This window comes from Acanthochromis polyacanthus, chromosome 8, assembly GCF_021347895.1.
Source record: "Acanthochromis polyacanthus isolate Apoly-LR-REF ecotype Palm Island chromosome 8, KAUST_Apoly_ChrSc, whole genome shotgun sequence".
NCBI lineage: Eukaryota > Metazoa > Chordata > Actinopteri > Pomacentridae > Acanthochromis > Acanthochromis polyacanthus.
Window position 1 is genome coordinate 28904156 of NC_067120.1, and position 18571 is coordinate 28922726.

The 18571-nt window shown below is 38.3% G+C and overlaps 1 protein-coding gene across 1 annotated transcript in view; it reads right to left on the reverse strand.

Moving 5' to 3' along the window:
* ntrk3a (neurotrophic tyrosine kinase, receptor, type 3a) overlaps positions 1–18571 on the reverse strand; it is a 163079-nt gene that overhangs the window by 38274 nt on the left and 106234 nt on the right. Inside the window, exons 8-12 of the mRNA XM_022212044.2 lie at positions 17273–17385; positions 14674–14857; positions 8141–8164; positions 7495–7541; positions 5706–5808 (exon numbers count right to left, since the gene is read on the reverse strand). Of these exons, the coding sequence (XP_022067736.2) occupies positions 5706–5808; positions 7495–7541; positions 8141–8164; positions 14674–14857; positions 17273–17385 (471 nt within the window). The remainder of the gene's footprint in view (positions 1–5705; positions 5809–7494; positions 7542–8140; positions 8165–14673; positions 14858–17272; positions 17386–18571) is intronic.

Below are 18571 nucleotides of genomic sequence, written 5' to 3' on the forward strand. Positions count from 1 at the left end.
GAGACATTAAAAATGTAAAGACAAACTAAAACCAGACTCTCAATCTCTGTAAACCTTAGTGCTGTTGCACAAATTAAGAAGTGATCCCAGAGATAAATTGAGCCGTGTTACTGAGTTTTTGTGTGTGAATACATAACGCAGACCCTTAGGAGGCTGTTTGGTTTTTAATAAGATACCAGAGCAGATGGTAAAATGATCGGGAACACACAAACACACATGCGTGCACGCACACACACAAAGTCAGAAATAACAGCGTGAAGAGTGAGGAGACAAATACATCACAGAAGACCACAGGAGCATCCACCTTCCCCTATAAGGTAGAGCACTCTCTACTATTCTCCCTTCTCTTTCATCATTAAGTTTAGGAGCATCTCCACTCATTAAACACGTTGGGTAATAATGTTTTTACAGAGCTATATAATATGCTCTATGTTGCAGAAATGAACATTGGTTAAACAAAAACTGCCAAAGCAAATGTTTTGACACAGAGGGACGGTTCCATTAATTGTGAAATGTTTGACACTTATACACATCTGTAGCTGCCATTTTTAGAAATATTCTGATCATGTAACCCCCACCCTGACTCCCATTGCCCTCTAACTGTCTTAAATATTTGAACTTTATTTCTTTGTTTATTTTGTCACAATTAAGGCATATATATTTTGCTTGGAATTCCCAGAATCCAAATTTTAAGTTTAGTAACAACATGCCATTAACACCATGCAAAACCTGATTTGAAATAAATAAAATGAGAGACATAGACCTGTAAAATACAGTGAAAGTACAACAGGACGAATATACCCAATTATTGTTCTATTTTATAGCTGTACCTTTCATCAGTGTAGAAGGCTACTGAGCATACAGAATATATTTTTTTTCAAGTTTTTATGCTCAATTTCAAACATAGTTCCTTTTTGTAAAATGTATGTTTGCCACAGAGAGTTCAATAGAGTCCCAATGTAACAGATAGTGCAGCTTTTAATTTGAAGCTCACTTTAAGGTGGATGTGTGCTACTGAAAAGGAAACATCACAAAAAAAATCCTAAAAATCTAACAGTATTGATCAGTCTTATAAGCAGAATTTGTGATTTCATTGACCTCTACTTCGCAAATAAAATATGAGAATATAATAAGGCACCAATGACGTAGTAAACAAGCAATTCCTGCATATAGACACTCTACATTGTATGTCAATGGGAGGGAGAGGACTGCAGCAGGATGTGTCGCTGTGAAGGTCTGCCGGCTTAGTTGGTTAAGTAATGCAGAGGCAGGATGACACTTTTGCACAGTTGCGTAGAAAAACTGTGCCAACGTAAATATATTGAGAGTCAAATCTCATAGTTATGAAGTAAGCATTTCCAGTGTTGAACTGAACAAGTAAACTTAAGAAGCCCCAACTTCAAGTAAAACATAGAGTGAGGGAAAATATTTGATCGTCTGCATATTTTATGTTTTTAGTCACATACAAAAGTAGCAAGCAGTCTATAAATTTAATAGTAAGTTTATTGCAACAAAAGAGACTTAACATCAACAAAATATCCAGAAAAAAACACATTATTTTACTTTTAGGTAATTTGTTTTTATGGATTTTTTTGTTGATTTTCTGTTCCTTGTAGTTAAAATAAACCTACAATTAAAATTATTGTCTGATGGTTTTTGTGTATGTGGCCAAAATCACGAATCTGGATCCAATACTGATTTCCCTCACTGTAGAAAAAGAAGCCTGTGAATAAAAAAGTAGGTAAGAACCCCCAAAAAGCTAAGTCAAATAGCAGAAAACCCCCTGTTTAAAGGCATTAGAGGAGATTTAATTTCCTACGACTTTGAACGTAGCATGCGCATGCGCACATACAACCTCTCCCTCACCCCCCTCTAACCTACCCCCTCTTAACATTTACGAAGAAACGCCCCCCTCCAGAAACTTGCGTAGCACTCGTGAAGTTGTCTTTTACAGCTGGGTCCCCCTGGATCTTTATCTGCCATTATGTAAAAAAAGATGAGCAAAACAAGTCGCCAGCTAACTACGAAGCTATACCAAAGCAACACATACAGAAAACACGTAAGTCCAAGGCGTACGTAATCTACGTAACTAGGCCTGAGCCGGAAAATTTTTGATTGACAGGAAAGGGAGCAAAGCAAACGCCTCGGTCCGAGCGCATTGATTGGCTGATGTTTTTCAGGTCCTGCCATGTCCACAGTTATTTTTTTTAATTTTTTTATTCTTTTAGAGACCATACATACAAGTCCACTAAAGGTCAGTATATTCATTTTATGTGAATCAGACAAATTAAACAAACAAACAAAAAAAACATCCTCCATAATGCCTTTAAGTAAAACAAAGTAAAAAGCCATCATTGCTTTCCAGGATCTTTCACCTATGCAGACAATTCTTTGGAGCCAAACTCAAATTAGCATCTAACCAATCATGGATGTGTCCATCCCAAGGGGGTGGATCATTACTCTGGTGATGTTGGATTTCCGTAATTTTGGGTTTTTAACTGTTAAGTTCATTTTGTTCTGACAGTTCTGAGTGTCGGGGAGAGAGAACGGTCAGGAGGCCATAGTGAAGAATGTAATCTCTTCTTCTCTGGAGGTGTGGTTATCTTCAGGATTACTTCCTGTTGTCTGCAGGATCTATGGATGGATGGATGGATGGATGACTGTCTTCTTAAATGGTTTCCCACCAAATTTACAGCTTTGAGAAATGGTCTTTGGATTCTCTGTGTGTTGCTTTGGAATGCACCTGGCAATAAACTGTAGTTCTACTCCTTAGTACACTGCACATTGCAAGCTTGAAGCACACCTGAACAGCTTCTTGCCAAAGTGCATTGGGTATCCTTCAGTCTGACTCACCAAATGTACGATGAAACCGCTCACTTCAATCAGCCTTCCCCTTTTCTGCTCTCTGCGGGTATTATTTTCGCTTCATTATGTGCTTGTGTAATGCACACCACCCCACTCAATCATGCAGTGTCGGCATTCTAGTGTTTTGTGTTACGCACCATGTGTGCTATTGTTGTTCTATCCTCCCCGTATACTTTCCTACCTTTGTGGTACCAAGTCCTGGATAATCGCCTCACAAAAAATTAACTCTGGCTTGTAACCTCATATTTGCATTTGTGTCTTCTGTCCTGCTTAGGCTTCTGTAGTTAGTTCTACTTCACTGAACCCTCACCTTTGACCCCCGTATACTCCTTCTATTGAGCTCAGTCTGCATTTATGCCCTAGTTATGTCTTTTTTTCATTTTTTTGTTATTGTTTTTTTTTGTTTTTAGAAGTGAATTGGACTTGATGAATTTTGTAAAATTTCAGGTATTAAGAGGGCTGAACAATTATGCAGCAATACATTCAATCTGAATCATATTGCCTAAACCCTAAATGCCATACTGTACTATTATATGCATTGAAATAAATATGTGACGTATCATAAAGTGTATAAATACAAATAAAAAATAGGATTATTAATTGTTTTAACTGTTGAGTTGCAATGTAGATACTATAAATTGCAGTCTTATATGTTATTCATTTCAACTTTAGCTCTAGAAGACATGCAATCATGCCAATACAGCTTGAAAGAGACTGACAGCTGGAAAATAAAGAGACAATAGAAAACAGACTGGCTCTCGGTCTTCTCTGGACATTAGAAGATTATTAGATCTAAAAGGAAATCAGTGTGATAAAGATGATGATATCCCTTCTGAGGAGAAAACAGATGTAATTTCCTCCTCAAGCGGAGGAACATAGTTTATGAAGAACACAATATATGTCAACATAATGGAATCCATTAGTTTTTAGTCAGCTGTTACTTCTCTAAAAAGCATCCATTTTCTGTAGCTCAGACGCCATATCAACACACTTTATCTGTGTGTGCTGTAAGTCAACATTAATGTTTGTGTGTTTCCGATTGCATTACTCATGTTCTGGGAATGTAAATCTGTTTACATCATCAGATTGGGGGCACTCACCAAACTTTTGGCAGCTTAAAAGAAAAATAAGCGTGCATAGTGTAAATTGTGAACTATTAATCTGGCAAAATTAAAATAAGGTTGGGCTAGGTTTAAATTACAGTGAAGTTGGGAAAGTAGTAGTTATGATCAGGGTTCAGAGTAGGTCTTCAGGAAATCAGTGGAGGTTGTTGTCCTCTTAAGTGATGTAAACATCTCTGTGTTTTTGTGCATGCATGTGCAATCACACCCCAGGCAGTAATGTGTGTTGGCTGTAAAGTGGCATGAAATGAACAGATGGACATGATCAGTAAATGGATGATATTGTGCTACAGTGTGTTTGCCCTTAAGACGTGTTGTCTCTGTGTGTCTGTGTATCCCTGCCTTTGTCTGTCCAAGAGTTTCCAAGAGAGACATGTTGTGAAAAGCTTTTAACAGACAGCTGCTAACAACATTTTTCCTTAAACTAACCGAGTAGTTTATTTTTAACCCTAAGAAAAAACATCTACGGGAAACAAAAATAATAATGAAAGAAAAAAGTAAACAATGAATCAGCTACATCTACAACATACTTTCTTTGTCATAAATTCCAAACCTTGTTTTACAGTGATCACTTGTACAGATAATGTTGAGTTTTTGAAAGGGAGGGTGAGTTTATAATGTTAAGACACTAGGGGGAAAAATCAGAGAAGCTGAAATAAATAGTGAATAAAATTGTGTATTGTAATGAACACTTTTTTAATAAAATATTTCGTTCCAGCTATTCAAAAAATACAGGTGCGATGAAATGTTGGGGTAGTGTAATCTAAAGACTAAGCTAAAAGGTCATTGTGCAGAAAACATGATTAGAATAGAGACTGTATCTGACAACATTAACCATATTTCTGAGCTTGTAGGATGTCACCTCGCATTACTCCTCTTTGGCACAGCCACCAAATGGAATGTGCTTGGACCCCTCAACCTTTGGTTTCTGGTTCAGGGTCGATCATACTGACCAGTAAAGCTGTGGAATGGAACATAAGTTGACCTGTGACTAAGTCTCTGATAGGACCTGACCTCAGTTTAAGTGATCTCTTGCGGTCCAGGAGAGCTGCACTTCAGAGTTCATCTTTGTTGTGCTTTGAATATGGCGATGCATGGTGGACACATCAGTCAGACACCAGGCCTTTTTAAGAGGTAATCATGGGGCTGTTTCCTTTCATTGTATGCAGACATATACATATATATATGCGTTTTTGAGTGTGTGTGCATATGTATGTATACCTTTATGGACAACTGAAGCATTTTCGTACCTCACCTGCAGCATCTGGTTCTCTTATTTTTGGTATTTATTGTTTATAGCACTCTTGTAGTTTCTTTTGTTGGTTCTATTCTTGACAGTTGTGTTGTCTGTTCTTTAACTTGACTTCCAAGAAAGGCCCACACAAGGATTCCTATGTGCCTAAACTGTCTGTTTATGTGTACAGATGGCAAATAAAATCTTGACTCTTGAATCATCTGCAGTCTTTGTTTCTTGACTCCTATCATCCACTGGTAGATTTGGACATCCAGATTTAAAATTCAAAATGAATACTACAAAGAATTAAGCGAAGCTCACAGTTTCAGTCTTCCCATTTGCAAATATTGGTGTTGACCTACACTTCATACTAGTCACGTCTGTAAACTTCACTCAAAGCCAAAGTTTCATTGTATGAGCTTAGTGAAAGACATAGCAAATCTTCAGAAAGATAGAGCGAATACACAAAGTAACTGTCTTTTTACCTTTCATTCCAAATTTTGATCGTCGTCCATACTTATTGATGAGAAGGAAGAGAATCACCAACATCATACAGGCAAACCCTGCCAGGCCGACTGCTATGGAAACCTGCAGATGAGACCAATTAAGTGTTGGAGTTAACATCATTTAGACAAATCATCACAATCATACAGTTTATGTGCATTTAAAATAGAAAGTTTTGACAAATATATTAAAATTGTCTAAAAGATGGGATTTTTTCATATTTTGGCTTTGGCAATAATTGAATTGCTGAGATTCAAATAATTTATTGCCCAAATACTTTGTATGTCCACCTGTATTTTTCATGACCAATTCATTTATCTTCAGCAGAAGGGTTGTGTGGCTTGACTTGTCCCTTCCAGTTCTGATTATGATTAAACTAATTGGAAATCATACATGTTCAATTTTGTTGCTTTTATTTTTGACCTGTATTTTTAATAAACCTTTTCAACAGCATTTTATTTGATTGTTTATAAGAGGAAATATTCTACTTGTAAAGGTAGACGTAATACAATTACTGACAGTTGATAGAATAGAATAGATAGAATTTGGACACCTATGAAATTAAGTTAATATGTAATGTACCATGTACCATGTTAAATGTACCACGTACAATGTTCATATCACCAAGAACAAAAACAGTGAGCTTTGTGTCAAGAACACAATAAAAATTGCAGAAGAGGGATAAATGTTGGCTTGTTAACTTGACAATATCTCTATGAGTATGCTATTATTAGAGTCACGATGAGCTGCTGGTCAGCAGCAGATGGGTCCCCCCATATGAGTCGGGTTCTGCTCAAGGTTTCTTCCTGTTAAACAAGTGTTATATCTTGCCAATGTTGCCTTAGGGCTTGCTCTGGGGGTACAGGCATATGGGTTCTGTAAAGAGTCTTGAGACAATTGTAATTGTAATTGGCACTATATAAAAAAGTTGAATTGAACTGAGTCATCCATAGTGTTGCGGAGATACAAAGGCTCAAGATGTGGCATTTTTCCATAAAAGAAATATACAGTTGAGAGTGAATAGAGGAGAGGAATAAGCTGGGTTTAACAAGTTTCCTCATCTCTAATTTCCTTTTGTTTCATGTCTAATGCTTCGTTTTCTTTCTTCATTTGCTTATCATTGGCACTTTGGTCAAATAGTTTCTGGATTATTTCAGTTTATACACTTATGCACATAAACAAACAGCTGACATCTCATCTAAAGTCTGAACAGTCCCTCAAAAAATCTTAAATCATTTTATTGAGAACTGAAAGGTAATTTTTTGGGGTAATACATGCTACATGTTCATACAATTTGAAAAGGTGCAACTTTCAAATGTTGTAGCCAGCTTTCTTTTTCATTTTAGGACAGAAATTAATTACTGTTCCAGCTGTTTTTACTAATTTCAAGTAGATTCCTGATCATCAAATATCCTATTGCTATTGCTAATATCCTATTCTCTCAATTTGTTGTTTTACAGTTCTTGTCGTGACTCTTTTTCATGATGCACACACACAGACAGACACAGTCTACTGATCCAGAATTAGAAAGTTCTGATATTTGCAAGTCATTTCATCGTCATGTTGACAAAATTAGGCTAACTGAATTATATTTTGAAGTCCTCAGTACAGATGTCCTGATCACAATATCAGTGAGAAAATGAAGGTTTATTTAAACATTTCTCTCAAATTATTTGGGCCTTCATGTGGTGGGAGTTTTTTCCTGTGTGGTTTAGTTTCGCTATCTGAGTGATCAGGGAAAATGTAAGAAACAAGTCAATATGTTCTCACCCCAAAAGTATCTTCCTCAGGTTTGTGAGTCTCTGCAGTTGGAGTTACTTTAAAAAAAAGAAAAGAAAAAAAAAGAAGAAGAAGCAGACAAAATTTGAATACCACACAGTTTTCTGTCCTGTTGCTATTGCAATGAAACTGCAGAGACTGTCTGAAAACCTCACACATTATAAGTTACACAGCTGCTTTCATCAGTAATAAAATAAAACACGGACAAAGTCCTGTAGACAAAAGGAGGTCAATTCTACAAAACAGTTGAAATGAACTGACATATACCATTGTCTGTATCACAGCAACCAAACATTAGTTCTTTTCAGAAAAGTATCATAGATTAATCATAAAATATCTTCTTATTTTCAAAGGCATGGAGTATCCTCATAGCCAAATGTGTGTGTTAAAAAATATCTATATCAAACATTTTTTTGGGTGTGGTTCAATTCTTTTGAGAGTTGTAGTTTACAGTACTGCCTGAAGCACAAAATTATGATTAACTAAAAAAAAAGTTATTTGAGAAAAACAAACAATCAAAAAACACCTTTTTGGAGTGCATTAGATTTTACAGTTGCAACTGTGTGCTGATACAATATCGGTGAACCTGAGATTCAGTATCATATTACTATAATGAGAGTCTTATAAAATCACTTACTGTAATCATAATCTGTTTCTGCACCTGTGGAAGAAGCACAGAAGGGAGAAGGGAAGGTGAAAATTACACTGTAATGCATACTGTACAGAAAAGTAAAGTACATCCATTTTTGAGTGCACATGATGAGAGACAAACACAAACACAAATTTAAACTAAGAGATTAGGTAAAGAAGAAAAAATGCAAGATTTGAAACTGAGCATGGATGTACGGTGAGCAAAGAGCGAATCACCAAAAAAACAACAACAACAAAACAACACTGTTAACAACATGGTCACATCTTGTCCAAATATAGGTTGCCTTTATTCTTCAAATCCTATTTACTCTTAGACAAAATAGAAGTTTTCACAAGTTCAAAAGGTACAGAGGCAGAAAAGACTTTGTTCTCTCAATGTGATGCCAGAGTTCTTTGGCACTGAATCTGAGGGCTAAACAAAGTTGGCATGGTTTGGGTATGAAACTGAAACATTAACACTAGGGATGGGTAACCTGTGACAGGACATATGTGACAAACATGTCTGCTCACCACTCAAACTTCCACACACTTCCTATTCAATAGCTTCCTGAAGTGATCCTGAATTTTGGAAGTAAATTTATTATGAGTGACTGAGCCTCAGGGGGTTATCCACTAATCACAAACTTGAGGTAGCCCCTCTGCATGCCAAAAGTGAACCCAGAAGTTGATCCTGATGGCAGGTAGGCACCTGACATGGCAGTTCTGCTACCTTCGGTGTGTGGATGTGTGGGTGAATTGTTCAGCACTTTGAGTACCACTAGGCAGAAAAGCGCTATACAAGTGCAGACTATTCAGAATAATCAAATAAGGATTGTTGCTCAGGCAACCCATTCTTCACAAAATTCTGTTCTTCTCAGGATCCCTGCCCTAGCCCCTGATTTGCTGCCAGTCTCTATTCATCTCTTAGTCTCTGAACTGCTGCCTAATCAGCAGCACCTGAAGACGCTGGCAAGACCCTGCCTTAGCTGCCACTAGTTACCTCTCACACAATAACATCATCTTGGTAACACAGAAACTGGTGGAGAATTTTCAGTGCGTTGTTTTAAGCTTTCTGGAGCCTAAACCTAACTAAGCTTCTAAAATGCGCTTATTGTGAAAGTGCCAATTACAGCATTATATTTTCATAAACCGTACCATGTAGTTTTGATACCAAAACTAACCAACCTGCACTAAAAACCGAATGTAAACAATGGGTGAAAATGTAAGGTAAGTCTGAAAACAATGGTGGTACAGAGGACATGAACTCCAGTCGCCTTTCCTCTTACTGCTCTGTGGATACTGTGTAAAACTACAAACCTTGCTATTAAAGTCATAGTTTAGAAATTACTGTTAACAAATTATGCTTCTTTGAAAACAAGAATTAGAATGTAACTTTGTAATTTTGTGGGGACATTTGGGGAGCTACTGTGGGCTTGGTGGACTAGGCTAACAGGAGCCAAGAAATAATCATGTGTTTTCCGTGTATTACTATTTGATAGACCAGACATTGGCAGGTATTAGGAAGGATTAGTTGAGGGCTAAAGTATTTCCCATACAAAACACTTTGTACTACAACCCACAACCAATTTAGAATCGCCAATTAGCCTACACATGTCTTTGGATTGTAGCAGGAAACTGGAGCCTGAAACCTACACAGGCACTTCACACAGAAAGCCCTCAGTGACTCAAACCCTGGACCTGTAGGTGTGAGGCTAACGCTAACCACCACACTGCTGCGTTCCCTGCTGAGTCTTGTTACATAAAACTCGGCCAACCTGAATTCCTCGGGCCAAGCCTCGGCCCCTGACAGTAGATATTCTGCCCTCTTTATTTCTCAGCTGGACCCATGGAATGGACAAAAGACTTCTGCTAGAGGACTTCAAACTTTTTAATATAAGACATTATTGAGGAAAAGTCAGCTAAAATGCTTTTGGAATTTATTGAATAATAGTGCTAAAAAAGTAATTACTACATTATTTTTATTGACATCCCCTTTGAAATTAACACTGCTGAAAATGAATAAAACATAACCATAAAAGCAAACAAATAACCATAAAACATAGCAAAAAAGGGCAAACCCTACTGTAAACATTCATAAATTCAGTAGGTGTATGGCCTCATGAATGAGTCCCATGGAAGACTACTGACAGGATACAGCAGACTGTGACTCCCAACCTCAGTGCTCACCCTCCTCATGTGTAGTGCTGTTAGAGCACACCAGGGGTCTGTTTCACAAAACAGGTTTAGTGAAAATTCTGAGTCTGTTAACCCTTAAATGTGGGACACTCAGAGTTTTCCATTTGACAAAGGGAGGAAACTCAAATCAGAGAAAGAGGGGTAACTCTAGTCTGTTAACTTAAGCTCTCGGTCAGTTACCGTAGTAACAGAGTCTATGAACCTAACCTGATCGGGATCAGGTTTTCCTCAGTAAACCTTGAGTTTCTCTCTGTCTCCGCCCTCTTTCAGCCACACTCGGTATTTGATTTCGTCATTAATTCATTCAGTCAGCAGGCGAGTTTTGGCATAGCCTAGTTCTGCCGTCTGTCAAAATGACATGTCCTTTCGTTAACGATCCAGTGGTTGAAGGAGCAGCATTGCTGCGTGGAGAATTAAATATTTGTCAGGAGATTGTTATCAGACCACGCATAGATGTTCTTGTATTTCCGGACAATTATCTTTTAGAGCGGGACTGTTTCATGCCACAGTCCACTCTCTATGGAAGTACAGGTCAAAAAAAAATCTCCATCTGTAGATGAGGTCACTGTCCCTTACAAGAGGGGCCCCACTCCAAGACTGTTCTGTGTCAGCAGCTGTATGGCACTATGGATGCATAGAGTTTTGCTCTATTCCAGTTTCAGTTAAGAACTGGTATATTCTGCATTTCCTGTTCTTCAGCAGACAGAAGGATCCCAGGGTATGTCATTCTTGTTGGGATGTGTAGAACTGAATAAATAGAGACTCAGACAGATTCCAGTTAAGACCAACCTTCACAATTTGGTGGAAATCTCTTGTGAGTTTGTAGAGTCATCTCTATTGTGTTTGATATCAAACTGCAATAAACATGGTTCAGGTGTAAGACAGTGGAGTCCTGAGAGAGTCCTTTTAACATGAGTTAACCTGATCTCACCAGTATTTAATCACAATGTGACTTTTACAGCCAACTAAACATTGGCCAAACAAACCCACAATATTAACAGTTGCCTTTCATTGTATGTTAGGACATTAAAGCTCGTGTCCGGAGTTTGAATCGCAGCGTCTCCCAAAACACTGTTGGTCCCACCCTCCCTCTGATTTCGCCCCTTTATTTGTGCACGCGCGCAGTACCTGAGAGGAGTGCCCGGAGTGCCCGGAGTGCTGCAGCATCTTGCCTGTTTTGCTGTTTTCCACTCTTCTACATTTAGTACATTTAGTAAATAATAAAGGAATTACGTTAGAATTCTGTATTGAGTCTAACTTGTCCTAATACCAAAATAACATGAATCTGCTAGGACGAACGAGTAAAGTTTCAATATGTGATTACACTCGTGTATCCCTCTCGATGACGTTGTTTATCAAACGTAGTGCATTTATATATGTGTTACATTGTTTATTTATTTCTATCTAGAGTTCAGAATTGCATGACTCCTCTGACAAAGAGTATGTCCCAGATGCCCCAACATCTTCCTCCAGAGGTCGGGCATCTAAACGAAGCCGTCAGCCGGGCTATGGAAGCCGTGGTCGGGGAGCGACGCGAGCACCCCGAGCCAAAAAAACGTCCTGCAGTCTCTTGGCCTGACAAGCCATGGGATTGGTAACTTTTCTGGAAGTTGCTGATCCCTGATGCTCTCTCCTCCACAAGCAAAACAAATGTGCGCGCGGTTGCGTAGTGCGTAGCTCGCCCACCTCTGCATGGTCTTGCTTGCTGTGCGCGTAACCGTTGATTGCCAGCATGACAAAGCCGAAGCTCGAACTTGATTGGGCGGCAGCGACCGGCGCTTTTTGGAATAACACGGGGGTCTATGAGAGGAAGGCGGACCTCAAGAATAAATTTTCATATCGCGTCATACTAACTACTAACATACTAACATTATATTATAGTATTGAACTAGACTAACACATTTAAGCTTTGTTAAACAATGATACATAAATTGAAAACAAACGGAAACTCCAGACACGAGCTTTAAGGACACTAATAATAAACTAGAAAATTTTTGAAGAAATTTTAAGTGTGCCAATGCATCTTTCGCCAGTTAATATGCTCTGCTGTAATTATACCTAAAGTATAATTTAAATCAGTACATTTTATATTGAAAACCAAACATGTTTCACAAGGTGGTGTGCTAACTAGTTTCATTAATCACAGCTAAAGTTATAGAGGGATACAAATTATTTCAGCCTCATTGTCTGTGCCTGCCAGAAAATGTATCCCCCTCTATAGGCTAATGAACATGTGAACACACAGGTTGTGCATGATGAGAAATGTCTGCAAAGTAAACCACATGATGTTAGCACATCACCTGAGTAATATAGAGGTGGGATACATCTTCTGGCAGACACAGACAATCAGCCTGAAATAATGTGTATCCCCCTCATAACATGTTCTGGTAGATCCTCCTGTATCGTCATTTGTCTGTGTTGAGAATTTCTGAATAAATGCTAATAAGGTCTGATGATCAACAGAGGGGGAATTTTAAAAAACAAAACAAAACAAAACAAAAACGCCAATATCTGAAGATAGGATATCCTGGAGAAATTGAGTCTGGCAGTGTGATAAAATGCTCACAGTGGTGTTGATTTTACTGTATCAGAAGTTGGACAGATGGCTCTAAAGATTGAATTACAGCGCGTTTGAATCTAATTCCCACCCAGAGGCCTACGTTTAGTTAGCAGGGTGATTGCCTAGCAACATTATACTTTATTACGAGGAGGAAAAGACATTGTTAAGCAGCGCGATGAATACTATTAACTGGGCAACGCGTCATGTATAGCAAAAGCATTTATTTAGACAGAAATGTCACATGCTACATTACCAAACATGTTTGACAATCAAAGCATGATCGTTACAATCCACGTTTTGTTTTATTAATAAACTACGCTGATATCTAAACACAGGATTATAACTCCACCCTTCCGAATGCATGCGCGCTCCTGTGGCAGGGGATACAATTTCTATCGGGGATAACTACTTTGGCACGACACATGTTCTGTAAGTTTCCCACTGTTTCCGTGTAAAGTCCTGCACGTCTTCACCCTGGACATCTGTGAGATGCATATAGCATCATTTCGATCCTTTTTTAGTAACTTTTGAAGGTGGTTTCCTTGTCTTTCCTTTCTTTTTGTCTAGATACAGTAGACGCCATGTTGTTTTGATCTGAAACCAGGGCAACGAGACTCGGCTCCTATTGGTCCACGTGACCAAAAACCGCTGCACGCACTGCAAATCCTAGTCCGCCCGTGTAAATATCACTACGCCACAGTAAAAAAAAAAGACCAACACAAAAACGCTAATTATTAAAAAATGACTGGAAACAGTGAGTAGAAACTTTTTTGGGTACTAATTAGCAATAGATTTATCTTATAAAGCAGAGTTCATGTAGATCCACGTGAGTGGAATGAACCAACACAATCTCGTTCAGCCAATACAGCCTATATTAGACACAGGGTTGCAAGGAAGAGTGAGTTTTGGCAGTTGTCTGGCCAACTTCAATTTCATTTGAATGGCATAAAAACTGTAGGAACAATTGCTATCAACAGTCATAGCACACCATTCCTGACCAAGTTGCAGTTGAATAGTTGACAGTATTTCCAAAGTGTAGCCTATGTGTATATATATAAAAGATGTCTGGAGACATGGCCAAAGTAAAGAAGGTCAAAACAAGAACACAACTGAATACGACTCACAAGCTGAGATGTCAGCATTGGGCCAAGTCAAACCTGAAGACAGTTTTTCAAAGGCTTTATGATTAATTAGTCTTTAAGCTGAACAATGCTCCACCACATGCATCCAGTTATTCCATTGCTAAGCTAGCCAGCAAAGTCCTCAAAGATTACTGAAAAAAGACTTGGTTCCCTTCCTCATCTGACCTAAATCCTACTTAGTCATACTGGTATCAGTAATTTTTGGACAATTTGTGAGATTTACAGTAAAGGAAGACAATCCACCTCTTACAGAGAATTTTAGAGGCAGTGATTATTGCGTCAGTGAAAGTTAAGTGTGAACAGATCAAGAGAACTAGAGACTTCTTGGATGGAAGGCCATATTGAAATAAAGAGTTTTGGTTCAGAAATATTTTTGAAAGCCAAACCATGCTATTTTATCGTATTTGTTATGTATTTGTTATACTTTAAAAATTGTGGGAAAACAAGTGAGTTGCCTTATAATTGTGTAGACTAATATATTCACATAAAAATGATAAAACTATGTCTTTGTAAAACATTTTTGTTCAGTAACATTTTGGACTGATTCAGAGTATTACATTTGTTCATCAGTAAAACCAGTAATGCTAAGAAGTACAATTTGGCTAATAACTGTGCACACTCTGCATGCATGTCCCAACTTACCATCAAATGGCTTGTCGAGAAAGTGCCCATACACAGAGCTGGTGGTTACACCCAGGTAGTTGGTAGCCTCCAATGTGTAGTTGCCGTTATTGTGGTGTGTTGGGTTTTTGAAGGTCAAGCAGCCCTCTATATCATCCTGGTAAATATCCATATCTGGGCGCACAAATTCAGAGTGGGAAATTTCCTGAGTGCAGAGTGAAAAAGGAGAAACAAAAAGAGAATGAAATCATGTCATAAAACTCAGAGTTAATGCAAATAAATTCTAATACTGTCTGTAATCACCATTCTGTCGTCAGTTACAGGCAACACTGTCAAACCTGTTGAGAGTAATTATACATCAGGATGTGAAAAAAGTCATTTTGAAAGAGTAGTTCCCTCGCTTATTTCTATCTGCCCTTCCATTCCAGGTCATTCCTTCTCAGCATGAAAGATACCAGTGTGGAACTCATATCTTCTTTTCTGTCATTCTTCAGAAACACTTTTTCAGCTCATCTTTGTGAGGCTCTACAGTTCTCTTTAAAAGACCAATAAGGTTATATTGGATTCAAGTCAGGTTTCATACTTGGTCAGTTCATAATGTTCTTTTGCAGGAGCAAGCAAGGGGTAGTGTTGACATTATGCAAAATTCTGCACACTATCTCTGCCACATAAGCTGATGTCCACTGACAGCCACTGAACCATGTCAGATTGCTTGCAAGTAGTTCCCTCTCTCTGGTGTTCTTTTAGGAGGACAGCCATATTGACTTTGTTGAGCAGAATAATAGCTCATTCCATACCCAATTACTGCTGCAGCTGTCTACTGATTAATTTTTAAATTGGTTCCTGATCTTCCTGTACACTTTTCCACCTCTGTGAAGTCTCACGGATTTTTCAGTTCTTCTGGCAATTCTTTTCTATGCATGATGCAGACATGCAGATTGACACAGCTTGCATGTTTTTTTAAAAATGAACTCTTTTTTTCCCCTTTTTTCCTCTTTAGATAATTTAATAATTGTGTTCATGCAGTTACACTGATTGGAAATCACAGATGTTTTGTGGTATCACTGTTGTTGCAATTTCTTTCTTCTTGGGGACCTGTATTTTCATTATAGTTTTTCTTTTTTAGAATTATTTTTATTTTTTTTTATGATTGTTAATACAAAGTCATCTACTTGTGAAATTAAAAGATATGCTATTACTATAAGATGATGTAATTAAATCAATTTACATTGAAGTGATGTTGCATAGAAGTGTACTTTAGTTGTACACTAAAGGTACAGTTCAAAGATACGTAGTTGTACTTCAATAGAGCATATTTATGACACTTTAAAATTCAAATCCACTACATTTCAGAGACTGATTAGTTTTAATAAGAACATAATATATATCATGATAACACCTGTCAAAAAGTTATTCTAATCAAGCCATTTTAGCCTTTAAGTCTTTCTTGTATCAACATTAGGGAAGATAGCTTGATTTAGGTGAAATACCACCAATAAAAACATAACTCAAACTTTTTACACACAAAGGACGCAGGTACAATGACCACGAACACTCAAACCAGGAAAAATTCCTAGTTTTCCTTTCTAAATTTGCCGAATTTTACTGTTACGGTTATTTAATTTGCAATGATTATATTGGGTTTTCTTGAAAAAGGACTGAGCAAAAGATCTTGTGTGAGCATCTTAAGCACAACTCAAAGAAAATGAGATATGCAATGGAATGAAAAAAGGGAGACACCACTGAAAATTTTAAGGGAAGTTTTTTCTGATAGGGTCTCCCAAGGCTAATTGGTCCTGGGGGATGGACAAGGCAAAAAGCCTTGATGAAAGCTAAGAGAAGGAGAGCCACCACCTCATCCAGAAGGGGGAGACAGGGGCTCCCTCTAGAGCAGTCTCGAGATGGGAGCTCTGCAATGCAGATTCTGTCCTGGTTGTGGATTGGTGGACCAGCTCTTTACCTTTGCAGAGCTGCTAAGGGTAGCATGAGAGTTTGACCAGCCAGTCCACATGTGCTTTGTGGATTTGAAAAAGGCCTATGACCGTGTCCCAAGGTAATGTGGCTATGTGGGCATTGTACCGATGGATGGTAAAATTGAAGCTGAGCTGGAAGACAAAGCTCTTAATTTACCAGTCCATCTATGTTCTGATCCTCACCTGTGGTCATGAGCGCTGGGTAGTGACTGAAAGAATGAGATCATGGATAGAAGCAGCCAAATGAGTTTCCTCCATCAGGTGGCTGGGCTCAGACTTACAGAGTAAGACATTTGGAGGGAGCTCAAAGTGGACCCGCTGTTCCTTTGCATTGAAAGGAGCGAGGTTAGGTGGTTTAGACTTCTGATTTGGATGCCTCCTGGGAGACTTCCTCTAGAGGTTTTCTGAGCACATCTGCGTGGAAGGAAACCACAGGCCAGACCCAGAACTCACTGACAGAATTATATATCTCATGGGAATGCATTGGGATCCACCGGGAAGAACTGGAACTGCCAGGGAGAGATGGAATGACCTGCTTCGTCTGCTGCCTCTGAAATCTGACCCCAGACCAAATAATGATTTTTCTACCATTTTTATAACATCTAAGCTGCAAAACTGATTAATAAGAAAAATGAAAAATAACGTACCTTATCTCTGTAGAACCATCTTAATGTTGGGTGCGGCGAACCACGAACCGTAAACTCTATGCATGTGTCATGGCGTCGTTCTGGCTCCTTCAGCTTCACAATGGTGGGAGGAACTAAGGGGATGAAAGATAAAAGGACAGATGACCATTGTTAACTCACTGAAACAAAGGACGGCGTAAAAAGATTTTGCTGTATTTTGCTGTCATGTGTACACACACATGAGTGAGACTTCTAACTGATGTATTTTTGTAATGTCACATTATAGGACAAAAAAATAATTGAGAAAACAGAGAGACCTAAAGAGGGTTGACCTCAGTTACCTTTTTAATACAATCTGTTTCAATCAATCTGGGGTCACAGTGTGTGTGTTCCTGTTCTCATGTTTCTGTTGACCGACAAAACTGTTTGTGAGCACACACCATTTGGTGTTTTCTGTAGCCAAGAGTTCTCATTTTGCACCAGTCAATTGTAGGAAATTCAAACCAGCACTCATGACTAATTATCAGTCGTTCCACTATGAATGGATACACCTAAAGGATACACACTTGGACAAAATTGTTGGTACTCTTCGGTTAATGAATGAAAAACCAACAATGGTCACAGAAATAATTTGAATCTGACAAAAGTCATCAAAAATAAAAAATTCTATGAAAATTAACCAACAAAAATCAGACATTGAACTGTGGTTCAACAGAATTATTTTAAAAAATATACTCATGAAACAGGCCTGGACAAAAATGTTGGTAGCTCTAGAAAAGACTGAAAATAATGTGACCATAGGGACATGTTCAATCAAGATGTGTCCTCCAATTTGCATCACAGGTATCTACAAACTTGTAATCAGTCAGTTTGGCCTATATATAGGGTTACAAGTAGCCACTGTGCTGTTTGGTGACATGGTGTGTACCACACGAATCATGGACCAGAGGAAGTGAAGGAGAGAGTTGTCTCAGGAGACTTGAAAGAAAATTATAGACAAGTGCGTTAAAATTAAAGGCTATAAGACCATCTCCAAACAGCTTGATGTTCCTGTGCCTACATTGCCACATATTATTCAGAAAGTTAAGATCCATGGGACTGTAGCCAACCTCCCTGGACGTGGCTGCAGGAGGAAAATTGATGACAAACCGAAGAGATGGATAGTATGAATGGTAACAAAAGAGACCAGAACGCCTTCTAAAGACATTAAAGGTGAACTCCAAGGTCAAGGTGCATCATTGTCAGATCACACCATCCATCATTGTTTGAGCCAAAGTGGACTTCATGGGAGACGACAAAGGAGGACGCCATTGTTGAAAA